This window comes from Bombina bombina, chromosome 1, assembly GCF_027579735.1.
Source record: "Bombina bombina isolate aBomBom1 chromosome 1, aBomBom1.pri, whole genome shotgun sequence".
Taxonomy (NCBI): domain Eukaryota; kingdom Metazoa; phylum Chordata; class Amphibia; order Anura; family Bombinatoridae; genus Bombina; species Bombina bombina.
Window position 1 is genome coordinate 1103981701 of NC_069499.1, and position 17392 is coordinate 1103999092.

General features: G+C 36.3%; 1 protein-coding gene across 1 annotated transcript in view; it reads right to left on the minus strand.

The window, feature by feature from the left end:
• Window positions 1-15158: 15158 nt before the first annotated feature.
• SOGA1 (suppressor of glucose, autophagy associated 1) overlaps window positions 15159-17392 on the minus strand; it is a 188729-nt gene continuing 186495 nt past the window's right edge. Inside the window, exon 15 of the mRNA XM_053697193.1 lies at window positions 15159-16023. Coding sequence (XP_053553168.1) covers window positions 15877-16023 — 147 coding nt within the window. The 3' untranslated portion in view covers window positions 15159-15876. The remainder of the gene's footprint in view (window positions 16024-17392) is intronic.

A 17392-nucleotide genomic window follows, 5' to 3' on the forward strand; every position in this document is an offset into this window, starting at 1 on the left:
GGATAGAGAACCCTGAACTCTTAGCTGCCAATTTAGTAATTTACAGAGAAGCATCCGTAATAAAAGCATTGGCTAACTTCAGAGCTTTAATTCTTTCTTGGATCTCCTCTAAAGAAGTCTCAGTCTTTAGAGACTCGGACAGAGCATCAAACCAATAAGCTGCTGCACTAGTGACAGTAGCAATGCACGCAGCCGGGTGCAATAGCAGACCCCGGTGAACATAAATCTTTTTAAGTAGACCCTCCAACTTCTTGTCCATGGTATCTTTAAAAGCACAACTAACCTCAATGGGAATAGTAGTTCGTTTGGCCAAGGTGGAAATAGCCCCTTACACCTTAGGGACCACCTTAGGGATCGTCTGCCAAGCTTCCCTGACAGCGTCAGCTATAGGAAACATCTTTTTGAAAATAGGAGACGGAGAGAAGGGAATACCTGGTCTCTCCCATTCCTTGGAAACAATTTCCGAAGCTCGCCTTTGCACTGAAAAAACGTCTGAGTAAGAGGGAACTTCAAAATATCTATCCAATTTACTCGACTACGCAGGAGCGACCACTACTGTAGAATCACAGTCGTCTAAAGTAACCAAAACCTCCCTGAGTAACAGGCGGAGGTGTTCTAGTTTAAACCTGAAAGATACAACCTCTGAATCAGTCAAAGGTAATGAACTTTCAGAGTCTGAAATTTCGCCTTCTGATAGAACCTCAATACCCTCCATCTCAGTTCCCTGAGAGGGTACCTCCGAGATAGCCACCATAGCATCAGAAACCTCACTGACAACATGGTTGTCTTTCCTCTTGCGCTTGCCTTGAAGCATAGGAAAAGCAGACAACGCATCAGAAATTGTGGAAGACATAAGTGCAGCTATGTCTTTTAAGGTAACTCCAGCAGGCGCTAGAGCAGAAGTACAGGGCACTGCTTGAGCGGGCATTAAAGATTGGGACGCTTGGGGAGAAAGCTGCAGCATACTCTGACTCTCATCATTAGACTCCTGAGAATCATCCGCCTTTGAGAAATTTTGCTCATGAAAAATCTTATCCCTATAACTTAAAGCCCTCTCAATACATGAGGGACAGAAAGGGATTGGTGGCTCCACATTTGCATCCAAACACATGGAGCAAGTAACATTTTCTACGGCTCCTAAGTCCATACTGAACACAATAAGAAAAAACAATGTAATAACATTTTTTTATTTTTTATTTAGTTAAATTAAGACGTTACTGTCTCTTTAAATTTAACAAGAAAAAACTTTTTCTACAACTTGGGAAGTATGTGTTCAATAAAACAAGACAAATTACAATCAAATTGTTCAATATCCAAAAATTTGATGACAGAACAAAAACTGTTACTGTGTCTTTAAATTTTAAAAGCTAACTTTTTTACTGTCATAGCTAAAAACGTATCTCAGTAGCTAAACAGAAAAAATTCAAACACCCCTACACCTCAGCAACTCTGCTGAGGTGCCTACCTGGCAAAATGGACTCACTCCCTGGACTCAACCTCTTTGGAGCAGGAACGATCCGGATGTGTAAAAGTTCAATAATGCTATAACCGCATGCTTTGTCAGGAAACCAAGCGGTTGTAGAGCCACAAAGTGCCGACGCCTTCCCTTGCAGGCTACGGCTGAGAGTTGCGCAGTTAAACATAGAAAACGTTCAAACCGCTAGCCCCGCCCATTGTGGGTGTCACAGTTAAACCTAACCCGATCGGCTCAAGACTCTTACATTAACCCGGTAGGAAAAAAACACCAACAAATAAAAATGAGCTCCCCAGCCCCAGTGCCTGTACTCATGGATGTCCTCCATTACCCTCTATTAACAAGAGAGATAGATGTCCCTACACAAGGATCTCTGCCTTATGTAATATGAAACCGGTTAAAGTGCCCACTTGCCTCTGAGATTTTACGGTTTCCCAGAATAAAAACAAAGTTAGCACTTACCTTTGTATTCTGCCCGACAGCAGGGCAGCTCAGCAGGTTTAGGAGGTCCTCTCCTTCCCATAGCCCTGTGGAAAATCATAAAGCCTGAGTTAACTTTGCTTAGGCTGTTAGGAGAAGGGCAGCCTAAATGTATAGGAGGCGCAGTGAGAATTATGTCCCACCAGTTCCTATTGCTCTAAAACCACCAAAGCTCTACTGAAGAGACTGATATGGACTACGGCTACACCCTAGAACAAAGCAGCACACTCTGGCACTACTTTAAAAATAATAAACACTTGATTGAAGAATCACCTCACTTTACCTCTTCCTATCACTAATGAAGGCAAAGAGAATGACTGGAGTGGGAGGGAAGGGAGGAGCTATTTAACAGCTCTGCTGTGGTGCTCTTTGCCTCCTCCTGCTGACCAGGAGGTGAATATCCCATAAGTAATGAAGATGATCCGTGGACTTGTGTCTTTAAAAAGAAAAAAGAATATGCACAGATGCAGATCTTAAAATCCAGTATAAAATATTTTAAAAACTTACTTAGAAGCTCCCAGTTTAGCACTGTTGACGAGGTTTGGATGGGACACCCAGTGAAAGGGGCTGGGAAAACAAGAGCAGAAACAGGAGCCAGCAGGAGTGTGTAAATGCATGTATACATCTGACACGGTATGGCTTAGTTAGTATGAAAATCAGCACAATTTTATTAAAAAATAATCAAAACCTATACATGTTTTTTTTTTTACAAAAACACTACCAGATGGGCTATATAAATGTGCCTTTAACTGCCTGAGTCCAGAAAGCTGTGCAGCTGCCTGGGAGTGCTGGTGAGCACCCAGGGCTGGGAGTTTTGCAGGGAGTTTTGGGGTGTGTACCCAGTTCAGTTTGAGAGGATAGTCCATTTCCATGTTTTGTACGTTTCTAGGGAAATTACAATGGGCCTGTGCCACACTTGTTTGTATCTCAGTGTTTTTGGTTGAAGGTATGCATTGTGTGGCTGTAGGTTAGAGGCCCAGGGAGGAAAAGACCTTGGTGTGAGCCTGGGCCTATCACCATTTCGCCAAATGCCTTTTTTTATTTGCATTAGCAGTTGAGTTTTCTCCATGTCAATAATGTTGGGGGGCTTGTGGCATTTACCTACTAATATTTATTTTTTATTTTTTACCCACTCTTTATTTCAACCCACAGTGACTCTACATTATCACCTGTATCATCTTAAAGGTCCTCTCTTATTGTCTTATGACAGAACTAAATTGAAAAGTCTTAAAATTGAATGTTCTATCTAAATTAATTTCATGTTCCTTTAAAGGGACATTATACACTCATTTTTTCTTTGCATAAATGTTTTGTAGATGATCTATTTATATAGTCCATAAAGTTTTTTTGTTTTTTTTTAATGTATAGTTTTGCTTATTTTTAAATAACATTGCTCTGATTTTCAGACTCCTAACCAAGCCCCAAAGTGTTATGAGAATACCGGCAGACACCTTCTCCAGCTTTCTCCTGTTTGTGTAAAGGGTCTTTTCAGATGCAAAAGAAATGGGAGGGGGGAGGGTCTTATTTCCCACTTGCAGTGGGCTTTCCAGCTACCTTTTCAACAGAGCTAAACTGAGAGCTTCTAAGAAAGTTTTTAAACAGTTTTATTACTGGAATTTTATATCAGTATCTGTGCATCTTATTCTTTATAGTAGTGTCTATTACACAGTTATATGAAAATGAGTGTATACTGTCCCTTTAAGTAGTCCTGCTTCCTATGCATAATGGACACAATTTTAAAGTTTGTTGAACTCCCCCAGAAGCAAAGATGCCCACAGTCGAAGTGTATGACGTGAAATGAAAACTTAGATACAAGTTCTTTTATTGTAACATTTTAATTTAAGGAAATGGAATTCAAAATGACATAATTAAATGACACGCAGTTACAAAGACACAATTGTAACAAAAAGAACATGAAAGACTGAAAATTCATAAAAGTCATACTTTTTCTTTTTTTTTTTTTACAATAGGAGATACGATTGGAAAAAGTAACTAACCACTTTGCTGTCAGAGAATACCAGTGCTATGCAAAGGGATATTACTCTTTAAGTCACTCTTCAAAAATACTGCAAATCATTTATCATCTTGCAGTATGAAAGAGCAAAGGTTATTACAAATTTGATATATTATCTTCTATTCTTCAACAATTGTAAAACATGACAGATTTTAAAACAATTTTATTGAGCTCAGTCATTTAATTAATTACATTAAGATTTTAGAAACATTTTAGTTATTTACAAATACACTAAAGCAATTTACTTTTAGAAAATGTTAAAAATTCATTGGTATAAAGAAGAGTCTAAAAAGTTGACATTTTTCCTAAAAAAAAAAAGTGATGAAAATGCTTTCAAAAATAAAAACAGAAAATATGTATTTACACCTGAAATGTCAAAGTCACAACCCCCTTTATTATGTATTCTAGTACATGCAAAAAAAATAATAATAAATTAAATAAAAAATAAATTTTAAATAGAAACATGTTTGTAATTTTTTTATCTTTAAAAACAATGGGAGCCTTTTCTTATAAAGATGTCAGATTAAAAAAAAAAAAAAAAGAAGTGATCAGAATTTACTAAGTAAATAACAAATAGCTTAAGTTGTCTTCATATAAAAGTATAGAAATGTTTTTAGGAATGAAGAAAAAAAATGTGAGTTGTAGATGCAAAACAAAAATAGAGCATTATTCTTATGTCACGGAATTCTAAATGATTAATCTTCAGTTTTAAGAAAGGGTAGACAGTGTTCTCAAGGGTGTGTTTTCCCTGAAAAAAGACCCACAGACAGCACCATACACTTTCACAGGGGGGTACCCATTACATGGAATTATTAAGGGCTGATAACGCAAACCATTGGCCATTTGTGACTTTTAGTTTAAATAAAGATTGCTGGGGGGGTTTCAACTTCTTTAAGCTGGTGAATATATTTTTTGGGTACTCCTTATATGTGGTGAACTGCAGTCTGTTAGTTTACTAGGAATTCCTTTACATAAGAATACTATAGAGTAATCCTCCATCAGTTTTTTTTTTAGCAACAAACATTAAAATCTATTTGTGTATATATGTATGCATATTTATTTTTTCCTGTGTGTGCACTTGTTTATTTATGTATTTATGAGTATATGGGTATGTGTGGGGTGGAAGAGGTATGTAGAGGCCTGTATCTATGAATTAGTATAAATGTATAGCTGTGTACTTGAAGCTATAATTGCATAGCTGTATTTTTGTAAATGTTTTTCAATGTATTTAAAATTGTGTCTGCATTTGTAATTTGTATTTAGTTATGCATTTGTGATTGAGAATTGGGGCCAATTTATCATATGTCTGTCGGCATTTATCATTGCACAAGCAATCGGCCACTAGCAGGGGGTGTTAATTAAACCGATCGTATGTGACCGGGCGGATTGATGTCCGCAGCCTCAGAGGCGGCGGACAAGTTAAAGAGCAGTGGTCTTAACTTGTCCACCCCTAGGTGTTCATTTATGTACAGACCTATGTATGTGTGGGTAAATAAATGTTATATTGTATGCTATGTTACATATGTAGCGGTAAGTTTGCTTTAGACCGTATGTGAGACTTTATCTAATCAGCCTGCTATAAAATAAGGAGGATTACCGTTAAAAGAAAAAAAAGAAAAAGAAAAGAGGAAGACAGTAAAATAATTAACAATCCCCCTGTCATTAGTCACACCTTTAAAATAACTTGCATGCAGTTGTTTCATGGAACTGGAAAGCTTGAGAATTATGTGTCTGTTCGTGTTAGATTTCTGCAATTATTTATAATTGTGTGATATGATTGTACTTTAAATATCCATGTGTATGTGTATTTATGTATATTTTTGAGATAGAAAGTTGCATTGTTCACTGTTAAAGACACAGAGCTAGATTACAAATGGCACAATAAATATTTTTCCGCTTGCTTGCAAACACTGCTGGAAGTAAACTTTTAATGCTGGTGGGTTTGCACGCGTATTACAAGTTAAAAGTAATTTGTTTGTGCACGAGCAAAACCCACGAGCGCTAACTTCAGGACTTTAAAAAAACCCCCAAACATAACATTTATCGCTCGTGCACTAGCCTGACGTCACATAAGACCTACAGTGCTAAACCCAAAATGAGTTATAAATATTTTACATTTCAATGTTCTTTACATAGAAGAAAATTTTCTTTTTATTTTTAAATATATTTTTGTATACATATTGAATTTTTTTTTTAAAATATATATCTATATAATTATGTACAGGTATAGCTATATATAGGAATATATATTTAAAAATACTTGGAACATTATATTCTTTGTGAAGAACATTGGAATGTAAAATATTTAGAGTAATGCACAGTAAAACACATTATACAATATTAAAATTTATTTTAAATGATTTTTCAAGTTAAAGGGACAGTCTAGTCCAAAATAAACTTTCATGATTCAGATAGGGCATGTAATTTTAAACAATTTTCCAAGTTACTTTTATCACCAATTTTGCTTTGTTCTCTTGGTATTCTTAGTTGAAAGCTTAACCTAGGAGGTTCATATGCTAATTTCTTAGACCTTGAAGGCCGCCTCTTAAGAATGCATTTTAACAGGGTTTTCACCACTAGAGGGTGTTAGTTCATGAATTTCATATAGATAACACTGTGCTCATGCACGTGAAGTTACCTGGGAGCTATCATTGATTGGCTAAACTGCAAGTCTATCAAAATAACTGAAAAAGGGGCAATTTGCAGAGGCTCAGATACAAGATAATCACAGAGGTAAAAAATATATAAATATAACTGTGTTGGTTATGCAAAACTGGGGAATGGGTAAAAAAGGGATTATCTATCTTTTAAAACAATAACAATTCTGGTGTAGACTGTCCCTTTAAAGTATTTGAGTGGAAAGGGTTCAAAAGTGTATGTGTGTGTATATATGTATATATACATATATATATACACACACACGTGTATATAGTGTATGTATATACATATATAAACACATATATACATATGTATATACAAATATATACACACATATTTAAACATATATATATATATATATATATATATATATATACATACATACACACACACACACACACACACACATACATGCAATATAGCCCTTTCCATTCAAACACCTTGTCATATACAATATACCTTTTAACCTTTATAAAATAAAATATATAATATTTATATGAATAATTTTTATCAGATAGTGTATACAGGGAGTGCAGAATTATTAGGCAAATGAGTATTTTGACCACATCATCCTCTTTATGCATGTTGTCTTACTCGAAGCTGTATAGGCTCAAAAGCCTACTTCCAATTAAGCATATTAGGTGATGTGCATCTCTGTAATGAGAAGGGGTGTGGTCTAATGACATCAACACCCTATATCAGGTGTGCATAATTATTAGGCAACTTCCTTTCCTTTGGCAAAATGGGTCAAAAGAAGGACTTGACAGGCTCAGAAAAGTAAAAAATAGTGAGATATCTTGCAGAGGGATGCAGCACTCTTAAAATTGCAAAGCTTCTGAAGCGTGATCATCGAACAATCAAGCGTTTCATTCAAAATAGTCAACAGGGTCCCAAGAAGCGTGTGGAAAAACCAAGGCGCAAAATAACTGCCCATGAACTGAGAAAAGTCAAGCGTGCAGCTGCCAAGATGCCACTTGCCATCAGTTTGGCCTTATTTCAGAGCTGCAACATCACTGGAGTGCCCAAAAGCACAAGGTGTGCAATACTCAGAGACATGGCCAAGGTAAGAAAGGCTGAAAGACGACCACTACTGAACAAGACACACAAGCTGAAACGTCAAGACTGGGCCAAGAAATATCTCAAGACTGATTTTTCTAAGGTTTTATGGACTGATGAAATGAGAGTGAGTCTTGATGAGCCAGATGGATGGGCCCGTGGCTGGATTGGTAAAGGGCAGAGAGCTCCAGTCCGACTCAGACGCCAGCAAGGTGGAGGTGGAGTACTGGTATCATCAAAGATGAGCTTGTGGGGCCTTTTCGGGTTGAGGATGGAGTCAAGCTCAACTCCCAGTCCTACTGCCAGTTTCTGGAAGACACCTTCTTCAAGCAGTGGTACAGGAAGAAGTCTACATCCTTCAAAAAAAACATGATTTTCATGCAGGACAATGCTCCATCACACGCGTCCAAGTACTCCACAGCGTGGCTGGCAAGAAAGGGTATAAAAGAAGAAAATCTAATGACATGGCCTCCTTGTTCACCTGATCTGAACCCCATTGAGAACCTGTGGTCCATCATCAAATGTGAGATTTACAAGGAGGGAAAACAGTACACCTCTCTGAACAGTGTCTGGGAGGCTGTGGTTGCTGCTGCACGCAATGTTGATGGTGAACAGATCAAAACACTGACAGAATCCATGGATGGCAGGCTTTTGAGTGTCCTTGCAAAGAAAGGTGGCTATATTGGTCACTGATTTGTTTTTGTTTTGTTTTTGAATGTCAGAAATGTATATTTGTGAATGTTGAGATGTTATATTGGTTTCACTGGTAAAAATAAATAATTGAAATGGGTATATATTTGTTTTTTGTTAAGTTGCCTAATAATTATGCACAGTAATAGTCACCTGCACACACAGATATCCCCCTAAAATAGCTAAAACTAAAAACAAACTAAAAACTACTTCCAAAAATATTCAGCTTTGATATTAATGAGTTTTTTGGGTTCATTGAGAACATGGTTGTTGTTCAATAATAAAATTAATCCTCAAAAATACAACTTGCCTAATAATTCTGCACTCCCTGTATATGAGTGCAACACTCTATTTTAATGTATTTATGCTGGGTTTGGTACACGTTTTTTTTTTTAACCCTTACACTTTACGTTAGGTCTTCACTCGCGCAAACCCGACACATGCAAAGTGTCTGCTTAAGAGAACGTGTTTACTTTCAACTTGTAATATGCGCACAAGGTAGCGTGGTTACGATATTAGTTGTCGTAACCTGCTCTAACAATAGAACACCACTTGTAATCTAGCCCATAATGGGAACTAACTAGTGCTGTGTAATGTGACTTATGCATTTGTTTCTAAAACATGTACAAAAAAATTGTACTTATACAGACCCCTTGTGTTTTTATAGCATTTGTGGGTATGGTTAAATGCAACATACACGTGCTTATATTAACTACATATGTCCCTGTGTGCACATTATTTATTATTATACTTTATTTAAGAAGCGCCAACATATTCCGCAGCGCTGTTCATGGATATAATTCATTTAAGTAAAACAATAATATAAAACTTGTAAGAGACAGGACAAAATTTACAAACACATACAGGAGGAATTGAGGGCCCCATTCCAATATTCAGGAGGTGAGGACTGCAAGATTGAGAAAGACGTTAATGCAGAGTTAGATGAGGGAAGATTTGTTAGGTAAGTGAAATTAATTTATTATTGAGTTGGGTGGTAGGCTTCCCTGAACAGGAAAGTCTTCACAGAGCATTTAAAGGAAGAAAGATTAGGGTAAAGCCTGACAGCACAAGGGAGAGTGTTCCATAGGGTAGGTGCTGTACGACAGAAGTCCTGCAGTCTAGCATGAGAAGAAGTGATAGTCGCGGATGCAAGGAGCAGGTCATTGTTGGATCTTAGTGGGCGGGCTGGAGTATACTTGTTTATTACATCTACACTAGTACACTGTGTGTATAACATACATGTCTGTAGTTACTACACCTGTATGCAGAACATAAATACAAATACTGGCAAACAAGGCATAACACGTTTCATTCAAATGTTCATATCTCTAGTTTACATTAACAAACATGCAATATAAGGGTGCAAATTAAGTGTTTAGACTTGTACACACATGCATGTTTTCATATACACGTCCCCATGTATAATTTAAAATGATGTGCACACATACTGAGTGCATAGTGAATGTTGTCTATAACTTGTGCACATAAACACAACCTAGAGCTGGTAATTAGCATACACTTCTAGACATCAGTCTTACACACACACACACAGAATGCATAACTATAGTCACACATACAAACAGAATGCATAACTATAGTCACACATACACACACACACACACAGCACATATAAATATAGTCACACATACACACAGAATGCATAACTATAGTCACACACACACAGCACATATAAATATAGTCACACATACAAACAGAATGCATAACTATAGTCACACACACACAGCACATATAAATATAGTCACACATACAAACAGAATGCATAACTATAGTCACACATACAAACAGAATGCATAACTATAGTCACACATACAAACAGAATGCATAACTATAGTCACACATACAAACAGAATGCATAACTATAGTCACACACACACACACAGCACATATAAATATAGTCACACATACACACAGAATGCATAACTATAGTCACACACACACAGCACATATAAATATAGTCACACATACACACAGAATGCATAACTATAGTCACACACACACAGCACATATAAATATAGTCACACATACACACAGAATGCATAACTATAGTCACACACACACAGCATGTAAAAATATAGTCACACACACACAGCATGTAAAAATATAGTCACACACACAGCATGTATAAATATAGTCACACATACACACAGAATGCATAACTATAGTCACACACACACACACAGCATGTAAAAATATAGTCACACACACACACACACACAGCATGTATAAATATAGTCACACATACACTGCACTGCATATAACAAACAGGATTATGCTGTCTCACACACACACAGTCTCTTGCTTGCATACAAATACAGCCTAAATGCCCTGCACTGCATATAACATACAGGTTTAGGCTGGCACACACACACACACACACACACACAGTCTTTAAAGGGACATGAAACCCATATTTTTTCTTACATGATTCAGATAGAGAATACAATTTTGAACAACTTTCTAATTTACTTCTGTTATCTAATTTGTTTCATTCTCTTGGTATCATTTGTTGAAGGAGCAGCAATGCACTAATAATTTCTAACTGAACTCATCGGGGAGCCAATCACAATCAATATGTCTATGCAGCCACCAATCAACAGCTAGAACCTAGGTTCTCTGCTGCTCCTGAACTTGTCTAGATAAACTTTTTAGCAAAGGATAACAAGAGAAGGAAGCAAATTAAATAATAGAAGTAAATTGGAAAGTTGTTTAAAATTGTATGTTTTATCTGAATCATGAAAGAAAATGTTTGGGTTTCATGTCCCTTTAACTGACACACACATACAGCCTAGACAGAGAAGACAAATGGGTGGCAGTGTTAAAGCTTATTAGAACTATATTGTAAGTTATAAAGAGAGGCTGTTGAGCCTTGGAGGCAGTGGTTGTTAAAGAGCACAATTGGCCTTAGTAGGATATAAGGTTTAAATATGACATAGCTTTTGAAGTGAGATGCTTCCTGAATATTGCTTCACTGCTTCCTATGATAATAGAATAACATGACTAGGAAACACTGAAATTATCCCATTGAAGACACTTTTGACCCTTATGGTTCCTTTCTATAAAGCCCATAATTAAAAGAGAATAGCCATGACTGCTAAAGTACTAAGCACATAGGGTAGTTACTCATTGGCTGTTAGAAGGCTGTAACATACTGGGTACACTGTCTCACAGGTATCACGTGCACCAATAGAGGTAAGGGGACATTCTAGTGCAAACTATGGCCTAGGCCACATAACAGTTACAAACCTGACAGCTAATGTTAACACTGAGGGCGTCCACAAATCTGCCAAATTTTAAAGAAATGTGTTCATGCAAGGAAAAGTTACACACACCTAAAAAAAGAAATGCATCACTACATTGTAAACAAATAGCATTTGACAGTGTCATTCTTTAACAAAATGTGCATTGTTTTACAGTCCAGGAACATTATGCTTGACAAGTCTTGAGTATTCTTTATCTTATCTCATTTGCTGTGGCCACTAAGGTACAGATATCCCATTGAGTGTACTCCAGTATTTTCTGGGGCAGTGAAAAATAAATAATAAAAATGTAATGCAACATTTTCTATCTAATCATATATAAATATTTTATAGGAAATTTAAAATGGGACATTAAACACCTCTTGCTTTAGTTCTTGTCCCACAGTCTCTAGAGAGGCCAAATAAAGGCAATTTGAGTAACCTAGGTTTTCCTCAAAATGCTGCTAATTACCTAAACCAGCTATTGATTTGATGCATTTTCAAGAAAACTTGTTACAGAATTAGCTTTTCTGGCCTTTCTAGCGAGCGTATGGACAAGCACGATTTTTACACAAAAGCAACAGGTATTTAATGTCCCTTTAAAAAACTTGGTTCTACTGCGCAATTTTCACTACATAAATTAAAGCCACTAAAGATGTACAAATCATGTCATACATTCAGCACAGATCACTTCTATAAGGACAATATTAAATGATAACATGGGTTGGAAATACACAGCTAAGCATTTACAAAAGGGGATCCACGTAAAATAACAGAAGAGCATTCTCATTAAAATCCATACCTCTTAACATTTGTGGCTAGGAATTAGGGACTTGGGAGTTTGCGGGGGGCTGTCGCATGTTGTGGGCAGAGTAGTTTTAAAAGGGGCCTGGCCATGGGTGGATTGTGGGCGGATCATGGGCTTGTACTGCAGTTGGGCATGTCTAGGCAGGGATGGGTGAAGGGACATTCTGAAAAAACTGGACATATGGTTGTTTCAGGACAGAGGGACAGAGCTCAGAACTAAAGACTACCTCTAAAATAGGGACAGATGGGAGGTCTAAAAAAATGTTTTCTCAAGCTTCATAGATGTAGACAGACTTACATGTAATGCAGGAAGTAGATATAATTGCTAAACCCGTAATAAATTCTTCATTATATATTAGGCTTTTACCAAAAATTGCTGACACTTTTTTTTAACAAATATTTTACGAAAAATTTGCAAAAGCATACAAATGTAATAAATTAAATATGTATGGTAAATATTTAGAAAAAAAATGGACACATCAGCATTACTTTGATTTTAAGAGTATCTGAAGTCAAGATGGTAAACCAACGGCATTAATGCCAGCCAACCTAAATTAATGAGAAGTCATCATTCCACTCTCTTACTAAGCTCAGCACATCTTATTTCGGGAGGGGGATCTACGTAACTGCATCTCTGTTTTCTTTTAGAAAGAAAATATAACAAATGGAGTTGAAATAATATATGATTATATTAATAATAAACTTGACTGCCACAATGACAAGCAATGGCACCACATACCTACCCATTAAACATAGGGGGAAAAAAGGGGACAACGCTCTACATATGTTGTAGGATAACTAACATTGTTATATTAATCTACTTTATAACATTTAAACCTGTAAATTTCTGCCTGTTTCTAAGCCACTACAGACAGCCTCCTATCACATGTTGTTTTATTAGCTTCCCACAACAAGAGACTGCTAATCCATGTGGGCGATACAGATAACATTGTGCTCATTCACATGAAGTTGTGCATGACACCGCACTAAGTGGCTAAAATGCAAGTCAATAGATAATAAATAAATAGTCAAGTGGACTGTCAAAATAGGCTTAGATACACAGTAAAAGGTAAAAAAGTATATTAATATAACCATGTTGGTTAAACAAAACTGGGGAATGGGTAATAAATGGTTTATCTATCTTTTTAAACAATAAACATTTTCAAGTAAACTGTCCCTTTAATACGGATCTGTGGCTGAAGAAAACACTATAAAAGGAAGTAAGAGATATTACAATCTACGTAGTTTTTTTTTTATTGTAAGTTAAATTATTTTCTTACAATAAAACTACATTATAGGTTATTTTTAATAGGTCACGGAAAGCACAAAATATTTATTATGTTAATTAAAGACCACTGATTAAAAATGTTTATGCAAGAAAGTGATCCTATAAAAGTGGTTTAAAAGTACTTTACAAAACAAAAGGCAATTCTGAGCAAAAGCTATATTAGTACTGTGTGAATGACATGCAATTTCCAAATAAAATTAAAGCACATGACAGTTGGTTTTCTTTGCTCCATATTAAAAAATAAAATAAATAAATAAAAAAAATACACAACAACATCCCCCCTCACATATTTGGAAATGAATTTGCATACTTGTAGAGGTTTATCCCTTTCCACCAATGCAACGGAGGAAGTTTGCAACAATTATCCCATATAATGTAAACTGTAGTATCAGCTATAACTGTGTATTTCCAGCTGGTTTCAAAATAAAGTTAAATTTACTTTTACTTAAAATTTTCATTCAATAAATCATTAAAATGATCATTTGGGCTTTTCAAAATTAAAAAAATGTTGCTTTCAACATCATTTAATGCTCATTGGTAAAGAGGGACAAAGCTCCACAAGTTTATTTAAAGTAATCTTTTTTATAACAGGGCCACTTAGCATAAAACATAGCAAATGTAAATACACCCCTTCAGATGCAATTAAGTTATCTATTTTAACAAAGAAGAGTCTGTGGTGAAAATGCTGGCATGTATGCAGCATCTACATGGTAAATGTGCAAAGGATAAACTGTTAGAAAAAAATAAAAATCTAAAAATATTTATAATTATGAAAAAAGGCAACTGGTTTATTACAAACATCTAATACAATAATTATAGTAAGAAAACAGAGCACTTCAGAATGGAGGGGATTGCTTCCTTAGCAAGAAAATCATAGCACTAAATATTTATATATACAGCAGTTATTTCCACTAAATATGAATATGTACAAAACATTGTTTTTCTACACAGAGTTGCTATAGGATATCTGGTATGCTGGTTAAGATTCATATTATTGTCCTTACAAAGAGCCTTAAGTGCAGCTCATTACATCACCAGAAACTGGCCAATTAGAGCACAGATTTCCTCTTCTTGCTCCCAGAGTTATTTCCATTTAAATCAAAGACATTATCCATCAGCCAATCAGGGACCAGCTACCCTCCATCCCCTATGGCATCAGTATATTTCTGCCTAGAAACAAAACCTGCTAGTACATTTTATAGACAGGAAATGAAGGAAACGTATGTCTGCCATTCTAATATTATTACAGTTTTTTTTTCTTTTTTGAAACCTATGCTCACTGGGTTTTTTTCACTACTAAATAAATAAAAGCAGTCATATTAACAGATATAAACATATTAGTGTCAGATTCCTCAATTACACATTCTGCCACTAGAGAATTGACAAACAATATTTAACTTATAAATCCACATTTGCAGCCGGGGGGGGGGGGGGGGGCTGTATAGTTTGTGCAGGCGAAGAATAAACTGAAAAACACAAGGCAGTTTAAGGCATCTAGACAACATTAAAAAGACTTACAAAAATAAAAGGAATGACTCCATTTTAAGGTTTGGATAGAACAGAGAAGGAACCAAATAAAGGAGACGTCCAGTTAAGACCAAACAAAGCAAAGATAAGTGACATGGAAAATTATAAGACAGCACACCCGGCCGCAAAGTGGTTAATTGCACTCTCCATAAATACATATACAAAGCTGCACTTTGAAAACTCGCTGTGTATATGCATTTATATTAAAGTAGTTATTACTCTACAGTTACACACAATATCAAAAGGATTAAGTGCTACTATTAGGACCCAGCAAAGTTGTAAATAAGGTCTGTGCCACCAAGTGAAGATTATAGTATGTATACAAATGTGTATAAGGGTTGCATCAAAAATGGCACCCTTTTCAGATCCCAGTGCAATCATTGCAGTGAGGCGATTTGTACTGCGTTCCTTGGTTAGCCCCTAATCATTTCTTACTGACTTTTTGGATCTACTGTTAAGTCATGGTGTCATTAAACTGCAACCCTTTCACTACCATAGCAAAAGTTTTAAAGCAATGGACAGTGAAAGGGTTAAAGTATGTCATCGCTCTGTAAATATTGCATTGCAATGGCTCCTGTGAGACGATTTGGAGCCCATGTGAAAACAAGTGATGGTTAAGATTTCCTCAGTTGCAGGAAGAACCTGCTTTATCCTCTGCGAGAGCTGTGTCAGGATGGAGAAGGCAGCTGATGTGGGCTTGACGCAGATGAGACCGGGATGGTCTGGAGAAGCAGGAGGTGACAGGCTGGGAGTTACAGTTGCAGGAGTAATCCTATAAATAATAAGGGAGAGTTATTACTGGATGAACAGTTTCATTATCTTAATGTTGCTTTAATAGGTCACACATTTGTTTAAATGTTCTCTGTCTGCTTTATCTGAATATTATTCAAGTGATTCAACTTTATTACAACATACAATATTGTAGTTCATGAGGGATTTATGCTCTGTGAATGAATACAGCCACCAAGTGATGTATGAAAAAACCCATTAGGTAAGCAGGCACTTAAAAAACAGAGGTAAATACAGAAAGTTAAACACTGATTAAAAGGATCAGAATTCAAAATATAAATGCATACATACTGTACATATGTGTATGTGTGTATATATATATATACACATACATACACACACATATAAATATATATCTATACATACACACACACACACATATATATACTGTATATATATATACACATATACATATAGCTGTGTGCTGCAATGAGTGCTGAGTTCTGCAGAGTACAGTGTCAGGCTGTGTAAACTCAGGCTTAGGCATACTCCGCGTCGTTGTCAAGGTCCGGAGGAGGAGACTACCAGGGTACCGATCGGATCAGTCAGTAAGTAGTCACTGACATCTGTTTGGGATCGGGAGGGGGTTTGCACTGAGTTACATGGTATGGAGGAGACCAGGGTACCAATCGGATCACAGTCACTAGTAAGTAGTCACTGACATCTGTTTGGGATTGGGGGAGGGGCTTTGCACTGAGTTCCATGGTTGCACCCGCTTTGTTACTTGGATCAGACTTTGTCCCAGAATTCTAATTATTTTTCCAACAAGACAGAAATAAGCACCTAAATAATATGTGCTTCGTGGTCTTTTTGACACTGAAACATAAAGCCTAATACCTAGGTATGTAGTGTTTATCAAGCACTACACACAGCTCTCCTTATTTTTCATTTAGTTCCCACGTAGAAAGCACAACTTTTATTCACAGTGTGTCTGCAACAGGTCATTGTATCATATCCAGGAATCCACCCCATGAGATCTTTCTGTGACTGACTCACTTTTAATGGAAAACAAAAAGATTCAGATAAAGACAGCTGTACCACCTATTTTACGCACAAAGCATACAACACCCACTATCTGTATTATAGAGGGCATCTTGTTGCATACAGTGATTTGACATTCCATCAGATGCCAAGTCTACTTCCCTTTTTCCTATTCTGTGCAAACTCTCACTTTGTATCTACAGATCTAGAGCTCATAAGTTCATATTTTGCTTTGACTAAATGCTTCTTGACAGTTTCTTAAAGTCTATTTTTATGTTAAAATATTCAAATAGTTATGGGGGAGATTTTGATATTCATACCTCCCTATGCTAGTCATGCTCATGTTTACCAATAAGGTTGTAAGGTGTCCG